The sequence below is a fragment of the Homarus americanus genome, unplaced genomic scaffold (genome assembly GCF_018991925.1).
Source record: "Homarus americanus isolate GMGI-L3 unplaced genomic scaffold, GMGI_Hamer_2.0 scaffold37032, whole genome shotgun sequence".
Classification (NCBI taxonomy): domain Eukaryota; kingdom Metazoa; phylum Arthropoda; class Malacostraca; order Decapoda; family Nephropidae; genus Homarus; species Homarus americanus.
The window spans coordinates 8,762,638-8,784,317 of record NW_024731852.1 but is presented as its reverse complement, the minus strand read 5'-3'; the positions used below and the strand labels follow the sequence as shown (position 1 = coordinate 8,784,317).

Below are 21,680 nucleotides of genomic sequence, written 5' to 3'. Positions count from 1 at the left end.
TATGCAAACCAAGGATTATGATGGCATGCCAAACAAAACAAAAAACTATTTTTTGAGAGAGAACACTGGCTGAGAATTATAATTATATAAGCCCTGTATAGTGAGTGCTCAAAATAATTTGAAGGGACAGGCTGTTGAGATGGAAGAATTGAGGCTAATGAATTTTAGACATGTTTGAATGAATGTTGGTTATAATTGAGATAAATATAACAAACAGTGTTTTAGGAGAAGAGCAATACAGTAAGTATGGGTTCAGATGTTTGTACAGTACCAAATATTTACATTAGTGGAATGTTTCTGTAGAAGAAATATTTGTTTGAGATTTTTTTATTCATAAAAGCATTTGTTTGATTATGTACTTGTAGGTAGAAAAATTGTGTGAGAAGTACACATGATTGTATAGATATGTAAATACCAAGATATGTGAACACGCCTGACGCCAAGACTCTGTTACCATTCATTGTACCATTTATTCACATGTCTGTATTACTACATATTATTATAGCATGTTTGATATCTATGCTTATGTCTAATGCCTATGTTCACTTACTATGTCCCGATATACTATGTCTGTACCGCGCTAGTCGAGTAATTAGAAGACCTCATTTATTGTCCTAGTAATGTCTAGCAACTCCCCTTGCCTAGCCAGCTAACTTCCCTCAGATCGGTCTCGGCCTACCTACGGTCCGGGGTCCCTTGTGCTCGCTTCTGTATCGGTCGGCTGTCCCGCCAAGTCTTGTACCACTTATTGAATATATCTACTGTTCGTGCTCTGGAGTTTGAAGAACCTTGTCTAGGATTTCATCACACCACAATGATGATACATGATGATAGGTTAGTTTAGTATTGAAAGTACAGTATTGTTAGTTATGCATAAAGGTACAGTATAGTCTGCATTTACGCGGGTTTTGTTTACGTGTTTGGTCATTTACGCGGTGCCTTGCCAGAATGTAAATGCTTTAATTACACGGTAAATTTGGTCATTTACACGGAGAGTGGCTGGAGGTCCAGACGCTCCATGCCATTTTTCATTCAAGCGGTCCATTCTCAACCATATGCGGGAAGTGGCGCAGTGAGGGGTGCGCATTAGGTCGCTGTTGCGTTATCGCTGACGTCATATGACGTATCGGAATGTGATTGGGCCATGCATCCTTACCACCCACGCATTCCCTCAGCCGCTAGCTGTGATTGGTCTAATGTTATATGACGTGGCCTGGCACGGGAGGGAGCGTCTGACCTAGCCGCGTCAGTCTCATTGTTCTCAGGCGCCGCGTATACTGTTCTCTATTGTGCTCGCTAATCTGTTCAACGGTGGCATCCGCTGGTCCCCCACCACCCCAGAAAAACCTTGATTTACCTGGACCCAGCCGCCCCAAGCCCAAGATGATACAACGTGCCCTAAGTTACAAAGTTAAGTTCAAGATCGTGCAAGATTTAGAGAAAGGAACGAGACAAGTTGATTTGGCGCGCCAGCATGGCGTAAACGAATCTACAATCCGGACGATCAAGAAGGATGCCGCCAAGATTAAAGAACACATGAGCATCACAAAGTCTGCAGGTGCTTCAATGGTGAAGTACTGTCAGAATAAGGTGCTGCTCAAGACTGAGAACTTGCTGGTGAGCTACTTAATTCGTCAGGCAAGACGTAACATGGCGGTCGAAACGAGGGTAGTGCAGGACTACGCACGTGAACTGTACGCATCAGTGGCGCGCAAGATGGAAATTGCAGAGCCCAAATCCTTCACTGCTTCCTCTGGGTGGCTGCAAGGGTTTAAGAAAAGGAACAAGATAACCAACATTAACATTGTTGGTGAAGGAGCGAGTGCTGACCGTGCTGCCGCCATGGATTTTCCTCCATTCTCACGAGAAGTTATGGAGGAAGGACAGTACACCGACGACCAGGTGTTCAACATGGATGAATCCGGTCTGTTTTGGAAAAAATTACCTTCCAAGACCTTCGTTGTCCAGTCTGACAGCAAGTGTCGGGGCCGGAAATTGCAGAAGGAGCGCATCACTGTCCTGTTTACCACCAATGCCTCCGGTACCTGTAAGCTCAAGCTATCGGTGATCCACACAGCCTGCAAGCCGCACGCCTACAAGAACATGGACATGACTAAGCTAATTGTCCACTGGCTAACCTCACGTAAGGCATGGATGTTCACTGGTCTGTCCCTCTCCTGATTTAATGACTGTTTCTTTCTTGACGTCAAGAAATTCTGTGCGCAAAATAATGTGCCATTCAACATTTTGTTGCTGCTTGACAACTCACCAGGACACTCGCCCCTACTGTTGGATCGTCACCCCAATGTAAAAGTGGTCGTCCTTCCTCCCAACATTACATCGTTAATCCTGCCCATGGACAAGGAGTTGATATGCAACGTTAAGGCTGCATTCTCTGCAAAGACGTTTAAGCTCCTGATCAACTGTACCAACACCGAGGATGAGTTGTGTTACCTTCTGAGTGGCACATAGCGAGAGCGACGACAACTAGGATGCAGAACAAGAGTTGGCGGAGCATGAAGTGCGAGTTAAACAGTTTTGGAAAATGTTTAACGTAAAGAAAGCTGTTGATTTCTTGGTGGAGGCATGGGGGCAGCTGTCTGTGGCAACGATTCGTCACGCGTGGCGGCATGTGTTGCAGGGTATCCCAGGTGGGAGGCAGAGTCAACCTATGGCTGGTGAGGTTCAGTCTGTTGCAGTGGTAGTGGACCTTGCAAGAGAAGCTGCACAGAGTGTTACAGCTGCAGGCTTTTCCGAGACCACCAACGACAACATCATGGAAGTAATCAGGGATCCTGAGGTGACTGCCAACGAGATGTTAGAAGACGATGACGTCAGTGAGGAGGCAGGTGGTGCGGCAGCAAGAGAACAGAAGTTAACTCATGGTGATGTAAAGGATGCCATCGAGTTTGCCGAGAAACTAAAGCTCAACCCTTTCAAAAGACCATGTCAATCACCGGTATGAAGTCTTCAATAACCTTCTAGATCAAATTATGGAGCAGTACATACAGATGTATCACGACCACATCAACACTAGCCGTCAGCGTAGCATCACAGACTTCTTCGCCCGCAACCCACCACAGTCAGCCCAAGCCAGTGATAGTGACAGTGATGGTGACTTTGAGGGGTTTGTCAGGGAGGCCCTGACAACTATGGTGGATAGTGATGGTGATTCACCTGAGGGCCAGTAATCTGCCCTCTGCCTCGGAACCAGCCCCCATCCTCGTATGCCGACCCATCTCTTCTACTAACATAAGTGTTAAACCTTGATTTTTCTTTTACCTGGTACAGTATATTATTCTCTTATTGATATTTCTCTTCTATATTATTTGTGTGTGCATGCCATCATAAAATTAAGATACTATTTTTACTACAACGTACGTATTGTGTCGCAAAAAGTGGAGTTTGGGGGTCGGCCCAGTCTCTATTTCAATTAATCCCATATGTTCTGTTATTTCATTTACACGTTTCTCGTTTTATGCGGTACTCCACGGGTTCAATTGACCGCGTAAATGCAGACTATACTGTATGTTAAGATGGTTTGGGTGTGTGGAGAAAATAGAAGAGACCAATTTGGTCAATAGGTGTTGAAGTCTAAATGTGAAATGGAGGAAGCCAGGGGCAGGCCAAGAATAACATAGGAAGAGGTTTTATGAAATGATATTAGAGTTATGAACATGACAAGAGAGATTGTGCAGCATGGAGAGCAGCATAATGTTGATGATGAGTTCTTTATTGTAGTTCTGCTACATCAAGCTAACCATGAAAACAGGCTGTGCAGATTATGTGGAACATTTACTTGTCTCGGACAAGTCCTTGACTTGTGAAATTTACTTTACTGGATATTTTTCTTACTTGCCTTGACCAATTTTTTAGGAAATCTGCTGCCCGATCTTTTTCTGGGAAAAGTTAAATAAATATATAAAACATTCAACCAGATTGTGTGTATGAACTCATGGGTCACTAGTGTCTATCACTCTATCTAAACACCTAAATACCTGGTCAATTTTCCTTGCTTCTTTTTCATGTTGATGTTTTCACTTCAAGTGGTAGCATAACTCTGCTTATGCAGCAAACAATGAGAGCTTTTACACAGACTTTCAGGTGAGATCATTAGACCAATAGAAATAGGAGGGATCAACTCAGCTGTGATGTCACAATTTGGTATCAGGTGAAGAATAGACACAAAGGCCCCTTCCCCACTGGTTAATGGACGTCACTGGGGAGGTGGAGTCATGCATCACATGACAAATTCTCATCTGGATACCGGGTATCTTTCTCTTAAAATATTAACATGTCCACTGAGCACATGGATTTTAAAAATTACTTGACCAGGCTGCCAGGCATTGATAATCTTCACAGCCTACATGAAAAATTTTCTTTAAACCTTTATAACTTTCACCATTAAGTCAGGAAAGGGAGTTCAAGGATTAACAATCTATTTGTAGAATGGTAATTTTTTATTGCTTTGACAGATGTGTGCTCAAACTCGTGAACACTTTAAGGCCACCGGAGATGTAACAAGTTCAAATCGGTTTGAACAGCTTATACTGCATACTAAAAAGGACTTGGATGCGGTGCGAGCAGCCTTTAAAAGGGGGTGTACGCCACCACGTTTTCACTATGAAAATAGATCTTTTAATATTATTCAGTAAGTTACTGGTCATTTTCTTATTTAATTTTTTTGCTATCTTATGGATAGTATGGAGATGCATTATCATTTAATTTTCAATGAAGGTGATATTCTCCATTTTCAATAATTTAGATCTGTACTCTAATCACTGTATGAGTTCTATATGTATTGGGCATTGGTGTTGATGACTTACTTGTCAGTATTCATGTTAGTTCAAAAGCTTATCAAGTTATCCAAAATGTTTTATTTATTTGTCTGTGAATTTTCTACTGATGATACAAAACATATCCCATTAAGTATTCTTTTAGTAGAATTATTAATGATTATTGTGGTAAAAGAAGACAAGAGTCGACCTTTTTCTAGGCTTTATTGTTCACATAACTGACCAAGGGCAGTATGGCATCTGGAAGAAAACAAAAGAATATTCTAGTAAGTGAAGGGAACAATGAAAATTACTAATATAATATAACCTCAAACAAAGCAAAACCCAATGATAAGAAACATAACATATGTACATACACACATAACAAGATAGAAGACACGGGTTCAAGTGTACAAGTGTAGCATAACTTTATTACAATTATTATCAGTACAGGCAGTCCCCACCTTATGACAGGGATACTTTCGTGGACCCTGATTATAAGTCAATTTGTTGGTGAGTCAGAACTGTGTTAATTCCATAGTTTAGGTTACATTAAACACAACCCTGCCTATACAAAACAATAATATCCCATATATTAACAAATAATGTAAATACAGTAGACTTGCAACTTACTCGTATTTTTATTATGCGGTTTCAACCATACGCGGATTACCCCGGGGTGTTAGGTTACAATTTCCAATTTCAAACTCAAAATTTTCAAAATGGGTCATAAGCGCGCCAAACGCTAGCCCGCCAAAGCTCCACCCCCGCCATCCCACCTCTCTGTCTTAAGTTGCCACGTGGGTATTGTCGGAGTATCACCTGCCTCTCGTGTGTCAATTTAGTGCAATTAAACCTCTCATACTCGTTCATAATGCCCAAACACAGGCCAACCTCTGCCTCTGGTTCTCCAGCAAAGAAACAACGTTCTGTGATGACCTTCGAAGAAAAAGTGGCTGTTTTAGACTTAATAAACGGCAGGATGTCAGTCGCTGCTGTGGCACGGAGGTACGGCGCAACGAATCAAGTGTGTGGTCCATTAAGATTCGGGAGAAGGAAATTCATGAAACCATGTCTAAAAGTGCCTCATTTACTGCTAAGGTGACTAGCCAGGCTAGAGATGTAACTCCAGTAAAGGTGGAGAAGGCATTAAACATCTGGGTAGAAGATATGAACCTGAAACGTGTCCCCATCAATGGCAACATGCTCAGGGAGAAGTCACTGAGTCTTTATGACCAGTTTAAATCTGAGGTTCCTCAGGGTGAAGCATCCACCAGCTCTGAGAAGAATTTCAAAGCCAGTGCAGGTTGGCGCAACAGTTTCAGAAAGCATTTCAACCTGAAAAATACAGCTACTCCCCAACTTACGACGGGGTTAGGGACCCAAATCCAGGTCGTAAGTCGAATTGGTCGTAAATCGAAAATGCAAAAAATGATACATATAAAATCTAAAATGAAATACAGTACAGTAAAAGTAATCAATAATGAAGAATGGATACAGTGTTACTATGCACTTACCTTTAATGTAGTCAGCTGAATGCACACAGGGCCCCCATAATTTTCTAATTATACATGGAGATTACATTAACTGACCACCTGGACATACAACCGCCTCGGTCGTACCAAAATTTTTTCTAATTACAGTTGTACCCCGCTTAACGAGGTTTCACTTAACGCGATTTCTCATATACGCGGTGCCTCGCCAGAACCGAACTTTCACTTAACGCGGTTCATCTACTCATATACGCGGGAAGCGGCGCGGGCACGAGGTGCACAAGGTCGCCCAGTCATCAAAACATTACCGAGTTCTTCACCCGCCACCCACCACAGCCGGCCCAAGTCAGTGATAGTGATAATTATAGTGAGGATATGGACTTATATGGACTTTGAGGGGTTTGACAAAGAGGCCCTGCAAGCCTCTGTGGTGGATAGTGATACAATTGATACAAGTGATACAGGTGAGGGCCAATAATCTGCCCTCTGCCTCGGAACCAACCCCCCATCCCCGTGTGCCCAGCCATCTTTTCTACTAATGTAAGTGTTAAAAAACCTAATATTGTAGGTTATGTATATAAGCTACTGTGCCGAGTAGCATTTATATATATCATCACGTGGCAACACTGCACGTTATGTGGCAACATTGCTCCGAGGCTGCCATATGGCAAGGCAGCCTCAGTCTGACTGTGTGAGCCGTGCATGGCACACGCGAGTCACCACTTGTATTTCTCTCATCCATAATAAACGGACTCAGTGTTACACGGTGTTTCCCTACCCATCACTGCAGTCCTCAGGGAACACTTGTAACCACCAAATATTATTGATATTTCTCTTAATTATTAATTGTGTGTGCATACCATCATAAAGTTAAGATAATATTTTACTACAACATAGTTGTGTGTCGTCAAAAAGTGGAGTTTGGGGGTCGGGCCAGTCTCTATTGGAATTAATCCCATATGTTCTGTTGTTCACTTAACGCGGTACCCTGTGGGTTCAATTGACCGCGTTAAGCGGGGTACAACTGTACGTATTTTCGAGTCCCGACGTTAGTGATTGCGCTGTGTACTGACAAAATTTTTATTTGTAATTCCCTTTAAAATGGCTGGCAAGCTTAAAAGTGAGAGTTTTGTGGTGCTGAGAAGAAAAAGAGACACCCATTTTAGATTTTCTATGTATTATTTAAGCATTTTCGACTTACAACCAATTCGACTTACGTCCTGGATTTGGGTCCCTAACCCCGTCGTAAGTCGGGGAGCAGCTGTGTGTGTGTGTATATTGTTTTAAGGACGATTTATGGGATTTTTTAGGAGTGTTTCTGACTTTACACATTTTTTGGCTTTACGCGAGGTTCCAGGAACGTAACCCTCGCGTAAGTTGCGAATCTACTGTACTGTAAATAAAGTGATGTTAAACAATATATGAGAGTCATTCAGTAAGTAACAAGACAAGTCAATATTACTTCAGAAGTAATGATTTATTTTTAATAATCACATACTTATTTTTCCAGTCTCCCTCTACAGCTATGCACCTGTCCCATCTTTTACGAGTTTTCTTATTCCTGTGGTAAAATCTTCTATCGGTGGCTCCGTAACCAATTTTGGATTTCTTTCTTCACCTCTTCATTATTTGAAAAATGTTTTCCACGTAAAGCTTTTTTGTGAATGAACCAAACATGTGGTAGACTGAGGGTGCGAGATTTGTACTGTATGCAGGGTGCATTTGTTTTCCAGAATTTTCTGCTCAATGTTTTGGTGTCATATGGGTGTTGAAACTTTGACAGGTTGTCCAGCATGATCTTCGTCCACATTGCTTGTTCAACATTTTATGAATTGTTCAACCCTTTTGTTAATATTTAGTCGACCGATGCAATTCCTTCCGAAGTAAAGTGACATTCTGCGAGGAATTTCACTTTGTTTTACCACTTTCTAATTTAAAAAACGAATAACAGATCGTTGCTCTTCCAAAGTACAAAATTCAAGCGCATCGCTCGTTGTTAATGCAACACTTACTTGAAACTAATCGAATGAACCGACTAAACAAACAGTTGAAGATGTAGCTTATGCATGTCTAAACATGTCATAACATGTTCAATGCGCTTTCCCCTCTACATCCAAAAGTCTCGTTATGTATTGAATGACGCTCGTAGAATAATGAATCTAATGTAAAGAATGTGATTTTAAATTCAAATTTTTGCAATGAATGTACAGTATTGGGATCCCATTCTTAAGTGTGGGTATTTGTAATTCAAACTGTCGTAACTCGGGGGCTGCCTGTATACTATATCACCTTAGCTATCTTGTATGGTGTATTTATACACCTCGGTCATATCGCCCCTCACTCTGTGTCTCTTGAGGTAGTGCAGATCAAGATGCTTTAATCTGTCTCTATACTCAAGGTTCCTAATGCCCGGGATTAGTTTTGTCATCCTCCTATGAATGCTTTCTAGGGATTCTATATCCATTCTGTAGTACAGTGACCAGGACTGAAGCATGTAATCCAAGTACAATATATTGCATAACCAAACTATCCTTTATCATCGGTTGTATCCCACCTCCATGCTTAATATTTAATTTCTTTTCAAATTATGTTTTCCCTACAATGAATCTTCTTTCAGCATATACGTTTATCAATTTCTTTCCATTTTATTTAATCGGGCATTTTATATTTCCCCATAATCTCCTCCACATCCCTTTCACTTACTCTTACCGATTTTCCCAAAACCTTTGTCTTTTCTCCACTCTCTTCTTCTCATTCTTTTGTTTTATATGTACTCAGTATAACCTACTTTTCTCTCCCTAACTTTAATCTGATACACATCACAGCACTAACCTCCCTTATAGTGTTACTCAATTCCACATTTCATTGCAGCTTATGCTTTTATTCTCTTGGACACTCCTAACTTGACTCTTCTTCTGTCTGCTGCTCATTTTTTCTTCATGCCCTTCAGTTTTGTTGCACATAAACAAGGGAATTTTAACTTCTCTCATTGTATTTTAAAATGCTCTTTCCTTATCACTGCTTCCACACACATTCAAACATCCTCCTTTTTTTAGTAACTGTACAAGAAGGTGGGGTTACTACTGTGCTGCTGGACTGATGTGTGGGTGTTTGTGTCCATCTCCAAGTAGATACAGTGGGTTATCACTTATGCAATTAGTTGAAATGTGACTACAGTATAGAATAGCTTATACGGAAAGCCATGGGTAGCAGTATAGCATTAATTTAGTGATCCTTTGCTTATTTAGTTTAATTTGACAAAAAATGGGCTCTGGGTCACTCAAATTACCAAAAAAAAACCTGGTGCTTGAGATTTTTTTTTTGGTGGGGGGAAGGGGGGCACAGGTCACTGACCCACATCAGGGCCTTGGGGACGAAAATGTAATAATACTAATAATAATTCATATTAAATAAAATTTATAATAAAAATACAAAATTAAAAATAAAATAATATTGATAACAATAATAATAATGATAAAGAACCATAAAGAAATGAAAAAATCACTAGTGAGAAACAATATACTGTATATATGTTGTGTTGTCAAAGTAAGAGAAACAATTGAGACCCTGCAATTGTGTGTAAATGAGGCAGAAAGTCAGATCAGCAACCTGGGACTTAGTAAATTTTTGTGATGCCATATAGCAGCAGGGTCTACCATTAAACAACACATTATGCTCCCAATATCTTCCTAGGCAGTAGTACCTCCCTGTTTGGTAGCTGCCTACTACTGACAAGTGCTACTGGTGAATGCTGGCAAAATTGTTAGGTAGAGCTGGAATGATTAGCTGATACCGCTTTGTACTGTAAACAAAAGAACACAATAGCTCATCTGGGATTGAGTGTTGGATTATTTGGGGAAATTTTATTATTTTTCAATGATGTTTTATAAACCTGGCAACAAATGAACCTAAATAATTTGGGAATTATGGTGAAATTGCATGCTGTCGTTATAAAAGGATTACAGGCTGCCGAGCAGGAGGTGGTGAGTTGTCTTCCCTCCCTCCCTCCTTAGCCACCCTTCACCTACGCACTCAAACATAGTTTTGTATCTTAATATAATTCATATTTTATTCCTATAATTCATTCATCATAATTTAATTCATAATATACAGTATGCCTATACTAAGAATAATCAATTTTTTGGAACCATGTGGTTATTTCACATTCATTCCAAATTCAAATTATTTATTAATTTTTGAAAAAATAAAAATAAAAATCTGAAATAAGGAGGGTACAGTGTACTGTATATTACTTTTGTCTTTATTCAAGACATCTTCAGGTCATGAGACCCACTAATTTCCCACCCTGACAATGCATCAGGTCAGTAATATGAGACCACTAATCCCTCACTGAAAATGAGAGCAAAGTTTATATACAATGGGTGACCTGATATTGCATCAGGTCAGGTCAGTAACATGAGAGAATGAGGAAAAATTTGCTTTAATTACTCTATTTCTTTGTCTCTATTTTTGTTATATCTTTACATGATTTCTCATATCTTATCTCTTATTCTTGTTCTTATTTACTTAAACAATTTTGGAAGGTATGAGATGGAAGGTGGAGTAGAGAGTGGTAGAGGCAGGGAAGGTTGATATGGTAAACCCCCCCCCCCTCCACCCGCCCACAAGGGTTGCTTGTCTTTTCCCCCTTGTCTGCAGTTGAGTTTGAAGGCTTTGAATCCAATTAGCCTTCACCCCCTGCCTTGGACCCCCATCGTATCCCAAAGCTTCCCACACCTCCACTATTTGGTGGAGATGGGGGAGTATCACATAATTAACTTCCTGGGCTTTCTTAAAATATTTATTAAATAATGAATATGCAGTTTGCGACATTATGTCATTTTTGGAAGGTTAAGTTGATTACCCAAAGTCGTTCTAGAGTAAAGGTCTGGCTAGTCCAGTACAATAAAATGATTTTTAACACATGTTAACAGGCACCACTTAGACGAATTTCCAATGCATGGAAATGTACCAGTACGATATACTACCCGCGCAAAATGAGACCTCACTGTACTGTGCTGTGTTCCATGTAACCACTTGACTAGTGTTTGTAAAATATTGTTGTTTGTTATTTTGATGCTTTCACATATAGAGCACAATTTTTGGGGTCTATGGCTTATGCAATCATAGAGTAATGAAAAAATTATGTTTGCTTAAGCACATTTTTCCTTCAAATATGGGAGACTAATATATTTGCTTGCACATGCAGTTTATACTTTGTGTATTTTTTTATTGACATACTGTATTTTCATTTCAGATGCAACACAGATCTAAATGATTCAGACTGTGAAATTAGCATTGTACGAGGTATAAACTTTAATGTGCAGAATCCAAGTGATGTTGACACTTATGTAAAGATAGAGTTTCCTTATCCAACTGTAAGTATTCATGATATTGTTTTTAATGGCAATGCAAATTAATTAATTAATCAGTATTTCTTCTAGAATCATCAAAGTTGATTTTTTTATACATGAAGTTAGTCAAACCGTTTATTCAGGCATTTCACAAAATGACTAACCTAACTAATGTAATGTAATATAATATAAGGTAACGTTATGTTGGGTTATGTTACCCTAAGTTAGGTTAGGTTTGCACCTAACCTAACCCAACCCAATTGAAACATTTATTTCGCTATTTGACAAAAAGAAAATCGGTCATTTCATGAAATGCCTGTTTACTCTGTTTGACTGTTACATATATACCATTACTAATATTTGTAAATATATAGTGTACCATTCCTAGTACGGAGAGTTAGCTTCAAGCAATTATGGCTAACTACGGTACAAAAGTAATGGGCCATAAAATAGTGATGATGATGAAGACGTATTGGGCAACTGATGTTTTAGTCAGTGCATTAATAGCTAAGTGTTGTTGGGCAACTTTTCCTTCCCACCATGGATGGTGTATGCTGATCAGAAACACAGCTCCAGACAACAATTGTTATGATAGGGTGAAAAGGGTGATCACTATATCCAAACTGGATTAATCAATGAAAAGTATATCAACATTTTCATCATAAAAATTATGAAAGAGTAATTAAATGCCTTACCTTCAGGAAAATACAAATACTGTACAGTATAGTCTGCATTTACGCGGTCATTTGAACCCGTGGAGGTCCGCGTAAAACGAGAAACGCGTAAACAAAATAACAGAACATATAGGATTAATTGAAGTAGAGACTGGGCCAACCCCCAAACTACACTTTTTCAGACATATGTTGTAGTAAAAATAACATCTTAACTTTATGATGGTATGCACACACAATTAATATTTAAGAGAAATACAGTTGCCAGTTAATGTCCATTCAAATAATGGAATCAACTCCTCTCCCCCTTCCCACGCTCGCTGGCTCCTCCCTCTCGAGAAATGTTTGGGGAAAAACAGTATGCTTACATTTTTAGTAATAAATAATACTTCTGACTAAAGTCAGGATAATATAATTGACATTGCTGGATTCCTTGCAAGACAGGGAATATTTTGAATATAAACGTCATATATTTTGCACAAAAGATAAAATTTTTGCTCTTTCTAATAAATTTCTCAAATTAGATCTAAAATTTGTATGTCTAATGCAAATTTTATGATGTTTATATTTAAGATAATCACAATCTTATAAGAATTCCAGCAATGTAAATTATATTCTTGCTGGGTAAATAAACAAATTATACTTCACCCACGTAAATGATGAAATTTACCGCGTAATTAAAACATTTCATTCTGGCAAGGTGCCATGTAAAAACCGTGTAAATCCAGACTATTGTATACTGTAGTGTATTTCTGTCACAATCATTGTGAATAAGGATGGAAAATTAACCAACAAGCACCTGATGCTACAGCTAAAAGTGGTTGGGTCTGGTGTTGATGTGGTGATCCAGGACTCATTCTCCTTGTTTTTTTATAGCAATTGTTATTTCCTTGGAGTACCTGACAGGGATATGGTTATGGCTATGAGTAGCGGTTTAACATCTCTTTGTTGCCTTACTGAGGTGTTCGATATGTTGTGATGCCATAGATTGAGTACACTGCTTTAAACACGAGTTGCCCACAGGGTTTATAATCATGAAAGATACGAATGATATCTTACCAATATATGTTTTTTTTTTTTTTTTTTTTTTACTTTACTAGGATAACCCCCCCCAGGATCGCAGCTATGTGGTAAAAGACACTAATAATCCTGAGTATGATCACAAGATTGTCTTCAGCATAGATCGAAAATCTCGGGCTCTGGCTCGTGTCTTCAAAAGACATGCTGTTAAGGTGCAAGTTTATGCAAAGGGGTGAGTAGATGATGATATTATTTAGTGATGTTTTCTCTTTTTGACCAAGTGATTACAATTAAAACCTTACATTTGTAGGTCTTACTTCCCACCTTTCTTATACTATACAGTACACTACCTATACAGTACTTGCTTATCATTTTATTTAACAAATAAAAGCACACAGAGACCAAAACAAGTTTTATTTTCAAATCCATTTACCAAGGTATTTTATCTCCTTTCCACTGGAAGGGAAATGCACAGTGTTCAGTCAATCAATAAAACCGCCATCCCCGTGCCTTAGGGTTGACAACCACAGTCCTCCATTCTTAAATGTCTTTACTAATCCTCGTAGGTTTTGCATCTCGTTGGACACAGCTTTTAATTTCATTTATCCATCCCAGTCTCTTGTTTTTCATGGCCTTTTTACCCTCAGCCTTACTTATCAATATTTTTAATATCCATTCCATCCTAATTATATGACTCAAGTGCTTTACTTCATTTATCTTCATCTATAAATTTTCAGTATTTCTCTCATTGATTTTGCCAATCTTAGCATCACTCCCTCAAAAAATATAAATATAACTCTTCTTTAGCATTCTCCTATAGCACCACATTTCAGAGGTCTCAAACCTCCTCCTGATGTGTCGTGAAATTGTTCACACTTCTGACCCATACAATAGTACAGTACTGACCATACATTGCATTTCAGCATCCTTTTTCATATATGAAAGGAAAGTCACTATTTAGCAGGTCTCTACAGTTATTAAATGCTGGTTTTGCTTGGCCTCTTCATATATTAATTTCCTTTGCACATCTGCCATCACAACTTATGCTTTCATCTCTGTGAGATTGTGAGATGGAGTACCATCGTACGATATGTTTTCCCATGTGTGGAGGTGGAAGTTTGTCTGTGGCAGCGCTGGGTTGCCAGTCACTGTCTGACACTGTAAGAGTAAAGTGTGCAAGAACCTGGTCTATTATTCAAACCTCTCACAATCTCCAAAACTCAAAGTTTCTAAATTTCTTAATTTCCCTTTTACCTATTATAATTTGTATTTGAGGATGTATGGATGTATGTTAAATTCTGTAATACAGTAACTGTTTTGAGCAATGCTGCAAATTTTTCATTACTGTACTTAAATTATGGAGTATTTTAAGTTGCTGCTATGTTTATATTGCTTCGTGCACAAGAAAGAGATGTTGCCCATAGAAACAAAGTATCAGGTATAAAATTTTAATTTTTGCAGGGGTTGGTTTCATCGTGACACAGTCTTAGGAGTAGTGAAGGTTCCATTGGTGACCTTAGAAACCAAATGTACCCTACATGAGTCCTATGATGTAAGTAAATTTCAGTTATTTGTATTCTATAGTGTGATAAATACAATACAGTACTGTGTGTATATAGCACGCAGACTTCCATATACAAACGATACCTCACTAGTCGGGAATTGAACCTTGGACCTCTGCATATGAACAGGGATCACTACCACTGTGTCACAAGGACAACAAAAGCAATATTAAGCATTGTTATATTCCACACATAGTTGGCATGGGCAATCCCCAATGAAGTTCACGGTGCTTAACAAGCACATTGAACAGGCTTTATGTGGAATAGGACAAGTCCCAGGATAGCTTTTGTTGTCCTTGTGGCGCGGTGGTAGTGATCCCTGTTCACAGTGGTCCCTTAATTAACGAGCAGTTCAATTTGCGAGATTTAGGTTAACGAATTAGCTCCCATAAGGATTTTCAGTTCTATTAACGAGTACAACTTGTATTAACGACAGCCTTACAAGACTAGTCCGCCAATACAGTAATCGGTTCGATGTTTACATTTTTTTCCAGTGGAGTAAATATCCAGAAAGTTGTGCTCTTGAATATTTTTGCATTTTTTATATTAAAATTATTGGTCATTCTGAAATTTAGTTAACATGTTGATAATATATACAGTACAGAGAACAGTTTTGTGTGCCCATCATCTGATCGAATCGCCTACCAACGCTTCTCAGTTTCACTTTGTTTAAAGTGGAGTGAATATCGAGTTTGTTGGTCTTGAATATTTTTTCATTTTTACATTAAAATTATTGGTCATTCTGAAATTTAGTTAACATATTGATAATATACAGTGCAGAAATTATTATGAAACATGAAGAAGGCATTATAATCAATGCACTCTGTAAAGAATATGGCATGTCATCATCGATTGCCTCTACAATCAGCTGTTTGCCATAAAAACAAAGCCGCCAGGAATACGACACACCTAAAACTAAGTTAAAATACAGTATTCTACTGTTTTTTATTTATTGTACAGTACTGCATTTAGTTTATATTTAATGTTTTGTTAATCCTATTACCAGTATGCATTACTTTGTATGTACTTTTTCTGTCAGTTGGAACCAATTACCCAATATCCCATTGAACTAATAGATTCAGTTTACAAAATTTTCAGTTAACAACTGACTCTGTGAAACAAATTGTGCTCGTTAATCAAGGGACCACAGAGTCGTTCGTTAACTGAAATTTTTTTAACCAAATCCATTATTTCAATGGGATATTGGGTAATTGGTTCCAACTCACAGAAAAGTAGATACAAAGTAAAGCCAAAAACCACATAAAGTCAGAAACACTCCTAAAATATATCTATATAATATATATATATGCAAGTAAATCACTGTAGTTGCGCGTGATCTAGGTATATGCTGATAACCACAAGGAAAGAAGAAAACACGAAGTTCCCAAGCGCTTTCGTGTAATTCACATGTTTAGGGGTGAGTATAGACTAAGGAGAAGTACAAAACAAGGTGTATATATACAGAGGAGGGTGAGATCAGGTCCACAATGGTCAGGTATTAGGTAATGACCCAACTAATCTTTAAAAAAAGCACCGCAACGGTCGGTAGTCAGGTCAGAGGGTAAGGTGACCCAACCTTCTCACCTGGTTACAAATCTTCTTAATTACAAAATTGTCTAGTTTGTACATGCCCACCCATGACCATAAGAATCTCTTAGTATTACCATTTCACAAAAATTTCTCTCAAATTCCTTTACAACTAAAAACCTGGAACGTCAATGTGGCATTTAAAAACTCATGCACTGTTAAACAAATGTTAATCAAGAACTCCCCCCAACAACACAATTGGTTGCATTTATAAAGTTGCTTGCAAGGAATGTAATATGTTTTACTTAGGCCAGACAGGTTAAGATCTTGTAACTAGACTTAAACAACATAAATATAGTGTTAGAACAGGCCAGGAATCCAATGCTCTGTTTGTTCATCTGAGGGATAATAAGCATTGCATTGTCTGGGATAATGCCTCCTCAATATTACCTTGTAATTCAATTGACAGTAAGAACATTATAGAATCTAGTCTCATTAAACATACCGAAGCAGTCAACATGAATTTGAGTAATGGCATGTACAAACTGGACAATTTTGTAATTAAGAAGATTTGTAACCAGGTGAGAAGGTTGGATCACCTTACCCTCTGACCTGACTACCGACTGTTGCGGTGCTTTTTTTTTTTTAAAGATTAGTAGGGTCATTACCTAATACCTGACCATTGTGGACCTGATCTCACCCTCCTCTGTATATATACACCTTGTTTTGTACTTCTCCTTAGTCTGTACTCACCCCTGAAGATGTGAATTACACGAAAGCGCTTGGGAACTTCGTGTTTTCTCCTTTCCTTGTGGTTATCAGCAACATAACATATGGGATTAATTGAAATGGAGTCCAGGCCGATCCCCAAACTCCACTTTTTGACGACACACAACTATGTCGTAGTAAAAATTTTATCTTAACTTTATGATGGTATGAAAAAACAAGTAATATAGAAGAGGTTAGGTTAGGAAAGATAAAGGTTAACATAGGAAAAATAAAGAATAGGTTAAAAAACTAAAAATTTGGTGTAACACTTACGGTAGTAGAAGAGATGGGTCGGCATACGGGGATGGAGGCTGGTTCCGAGGCAGAGGGCAGATTACTGGCCCTCAGGTGAATCACCATTACTAGGTGAATCATCATCACTGTCACTTACAGTTGTCAGGGCTTCCCTGACAAATCCCTCAAAGTCAACTTCACTGTCACTATCACTGGCTTGGGCTGGCTGTGGTGGGTTGCGGGTGAAGAAATCTGTTATGCTTTGCTGACGGCTGGCGTTAATGTTGTCGTGATACACTGTGATGTACGGCTCCATAGCCTGCACCAGCCGGTTATGGAAGACTTCATAGCGGTCATCGTCATTGTCGCGGGAAAGGACGGACTTAATTTTCTCTGCAAACTCCATGGCACACTTAATATCACTATGACTTAAACTGTGTTCTTCGGAGACTGACGCACCTTCTTCCTCCTCTTCACTGACGTGTTCTTCTTCCATCATCTCGTCGGCAGTCACTTCAGGATCTCTGATCACCTCCAGGATGTCGTCGTTGGTGGTCTCGGAGAAGCCTGGAACTGTAACAGTCTGCGCAGCTTCTCTGGCAAGGTCCACTGCTACTGCAACATTCTGAACCTCACCAGTCACAGATTGACTCCTCCTCTCACCTGGTATTCCATGCAACACATGTCTCCATGCGTGACGAATTGTAGCAATAGACAGCTGATCCCATGACTCCACCAAGATGTCCACAGCTTTCTTGATGTTAAATATTCTCCAGAATTGTTTGAAGAGTATTTTTTGCTGTTCTAACCGTTGTTCCTCATCTTCGTCGCTCTTGCTATCGGTGGTGGTGTCACTCAGGTCACGCAACTCTTCCCTGGTGTTGGTGTAGTCGTTCAGGAGCTGGAATTTTTTTGTTGAGAATGCAGCTTTCACATTGCAAATCAACTCCTGGTCCATGGGCTGTAATATAGACGTAGTGTTGGGAGGAAGGAAGACCACTTTTACGTTGGGGTGACGATCTAACAGTAGGGGCGAGTGTCCTGGTGCGTTGTCCAGCAGCAACAAAATATTAAATGGGACATTCTGTTGCTCACAGAATTTCTTTACATCGGGAACAAAACAGTCATCAAACCAGGAGAGGGACAGTGTAGAGAACATCCATGCCTTACGTGCTGTCAGCCAGTGGACATTTAGCTTGGTCATGTCCATGGTTTTGTAGGCGTGCGGCTTGCGGGCTGTGTGGATCACCGATAACTTGAGCTTACAGGTACCGGAGGCATTGGTGGCAAACAGGACGGTGATGCGTTCCTTCTGCATTTTCCGGCCCCGAATCCTGCTGGCATTCTTCACAATGTAGGACTTGGAAGGTAGTTTTCTCCAGAAAAGACCAGATTCGTCCATGTTAAACACCTGGTCGTCGGTGTACTGTCCTTCCTCCATAATCTCACGTAAAAACGGAGGAAATTCCCGAGCCGCAGCACGATCAGCACTCGCTTCTTCACCACCAATGTTTATATTGGTGATCTTGTTCCGGATCTTAAACCTCTGTAACCACCCAGAGGAAGCAGTAAAGGGTTTGGGCTCTGTAATTCCCATCTTTCGTGCCACTGCCATGTACAGTTCACGTGCGTTGTCCTTCACAGAGCGCGTGTCGACCGCCATGTTCCGTCGCGCCTGACGCACCAAGTACCTCACAAGTAACTTTTCTGTCTTGAGAAGCACCCGGTTGTGAAAATACTTGATCATAGAAGCACCTGTAGACTTTGTGATCTTCATGTGCTCCTTTATCTTGGCTGAATCCTTCTTTATAGTCCGGATCGTAGATTCGTTGACGCCATGCTGGCGCGCGAGATCAACTTGCCGTGTTCCTTTCTCCAAATCTTGAATAATTTGGTACTTCACCTCGTAGCTTAAGGAGCGTCGTGTCCTCTTTGGCTTAGTGCCGCTGGGTCCAGGTAAGGAAAGGTTTTTCTCTGGGGGTGGTGGTCCGGCGGAAGCCATTTTACGGAACAATGGATGCGCGTTAACACGGAGTGGCCTTGAGGGATGAGACTGTCGCGGCTAGGTCAAGCGTCGTCTCTCCTCCCTCCCTCCCTGTCCCGGGTGGACACGTCATAATACTTTAAGCCAATTACAGCTAGCAGCAGAGGAGGGTAGGGATGCATGGCCAATCACAGGTCTGATACGTCATATGACGTCAGTGATAACGCAACAAAGACACACTGCGCAACCTTACCGTGCCGCTTGCCCAAGCGGAGGGAGGAGGAGGGAGGAGGAGGGAGAGGCAGGCAGGCGGGCAGGCGGGTGGCGCGTGGGGAAAATCTAAAAATAGCGTCGCGCCGGACACTCTAGGTGCGCGTGATCTAGGTATATGCTGATAACCACTAGGAAAGAAGAAAACACGAAGTTCCCAAGCGCTTTCGTGTAATTCACATCTTCAGGGGTGAGTACAGACTAGAGAGAGAAATACAAATCAAGGTGTATATATACAGAGGAGGGTGAGACCAGGTCCACAATGGTCAGGTATTAGGTAATGACCCTACTAATCTTTAAATAGCACACAACGGTTGGTGGTCAGGTCAGATGGTCAAGTGACCCGGCCTTCTCACCTGATCACAAATCTTCTTAATTACAAAATTGTCCAGCTTGTACATGCCGTTACTCAAATTCTAACCTGCATTAGAGTATTGTAATGATTTTCCACAACTTTTTTAGCACTACTGTTGACTTTTAGTAGTTGTGGATCATATCCCAATTTTCCCCATAAGATTAAATATACCCCCAATGCGGATTCCCATTATGCTGTGTTGTAGCAGAATGCAACCATAGCATAAAGTAGATTAACAGAAAAAGCAAAGAGAAAAGTGTATATTAAAGGCTTACTGAAACCGTCGTGAACCATCGAACCCGCTGAACTATATGGTCCTGGATTAGCGGGGTCCAGTGTGTGTGTGTGTGTGTGTGTGTGTGTGTGTGTGTGTGTGTGTGTGTGTGTGTGTGCGCGTGCGTGCGTGCGTGCGTGTGTGTGTGTGTGTGTGTGTTCTTCCTTTTGAGGTTTAAATGAAATAATAACTTAATGTACTCTTACAGCTGGCAGATGAGCGTAAGCGTATTGTAGGAGGAAAACTGGAAGTGAAAATTCGGGTGAGGAATCCCATCGTCACAAAGCAGCTTGAAAAGGTCACAGAGAAATGGTTGGTTATTGATGGTTTTTGAAAATTAAGAATTAAACTTGTGAACAGAAAATTTTGCAATGCATTATATATGATTAAAACTGGAGATTCTTCATAAAAAAAATGATTTTGCTTTGCCATGACTATCACTGTGTACAGTATTGAATACAAAATACTGACGATTGTGAGTGAACTATGTTAAAGAACTATGCCATAGGACTTTATTTAATAAAGTAGACTTGAACCCTCTAATTTGGACTTTGTGGTATATCAGTAATTTTTTGTGATGTTGAATGACTTGGCATTTTTTTACAATGAGCCCCAAATATTAAAAGTACACTGCAAGTTGTCAAATTTATCCCACATGTCTGATAAGTCTTTTACTTGTGGTTCCACATAAAATAACACCACCTCAGGCCTAGTGCAATAGGGATGCTTTGTCTGAATGTCCTTGTTCAGGTGGGAGTTAAACTATGTGCATAAATCTTCATTTTGTACAGCATTACTACTAAATTCTGTATAATTCCCTAAGTACCATTCATCTTTTATGTGGAAAATTGCAGTGTTCCCCTTTAGAGCAAACATCATTTTACCCTGCACAAACACATATAAAGGCAGCAGTTGCTTGAGTTTCCGAAAAAGCTACATAATCTTGACAATGACTCTGAATAATTAGGACCCTTTTGGTAATTCAACAAGAGAAAACCCAAAGCTGTCGAATTAGAAGAGTTTGAGTGTATAATGTTTCAGAGCTTAATTTTATAGCCATTGTTAAGTTCTCTGTTGGTGTATTTTCACAAAATGGGCCAGGAAAATGACACTGTGATCTGTCCAATATATTTTAGGCATCATATTAATATTATATTATTAAGTGCTAATCAAATACAGTAGACCCTCGATATACTGCGATTCGATACTATACTTTTGAGATAGTGCATCACCCAAAATTACTCCTATTTTTCATCATTGCACTGTGAAACTCTAATAATGTGCAGAGGTAATCTCAGAAAAAAATAACAAAATAATAATGACACAAGACTCGTCACTATAGCCACATCTCCCTAACCCTTAAGGCCAAGTTGTGAGCTATGTCATGGTTATT

At 39.7% G+C, this 21,680-nt stretch overlaps 1 protein-coding gene across 1 annotated transcript in view; it reads left to right on the top strand.

Annotated features, from left to right (window-relative positions):
- LOC121867869 (coiled-coil and C2 domain-containing protein 1-like) overlaps positions 1–20,830 on the top strand; it is a 63,233-nt gene extending 42,403 nt beyond the window's left edge. Inside the window, exons 13-17 of the mRNA XM_042367993.1 lie at positions 4,476–4,651; positions 11,526–11,646; positions 13,394–13,545; positions 14,775–14,865; positions 20,496–20,830. Coding sequence (XP_042223927.1) covers positions 4,476–4,651; positions 11,526–11,646; positions 13,394–13,545; positions 14,775–14,865; positions 20,496–20,621 — 666 coding nt within the window. The 3' untranslated portion in view covers positions 20,622–20,830. The remainder of the gene's footprint in view (positions 1–4,475; positions 4,652–11,525; positions 11,647–13,393; positions 13,546–14,774; positions 14,866–20,495) is intronic.
- The last annotated feature ends 850 nt before the right edge of the window (positions 20,831–21,680 follow it).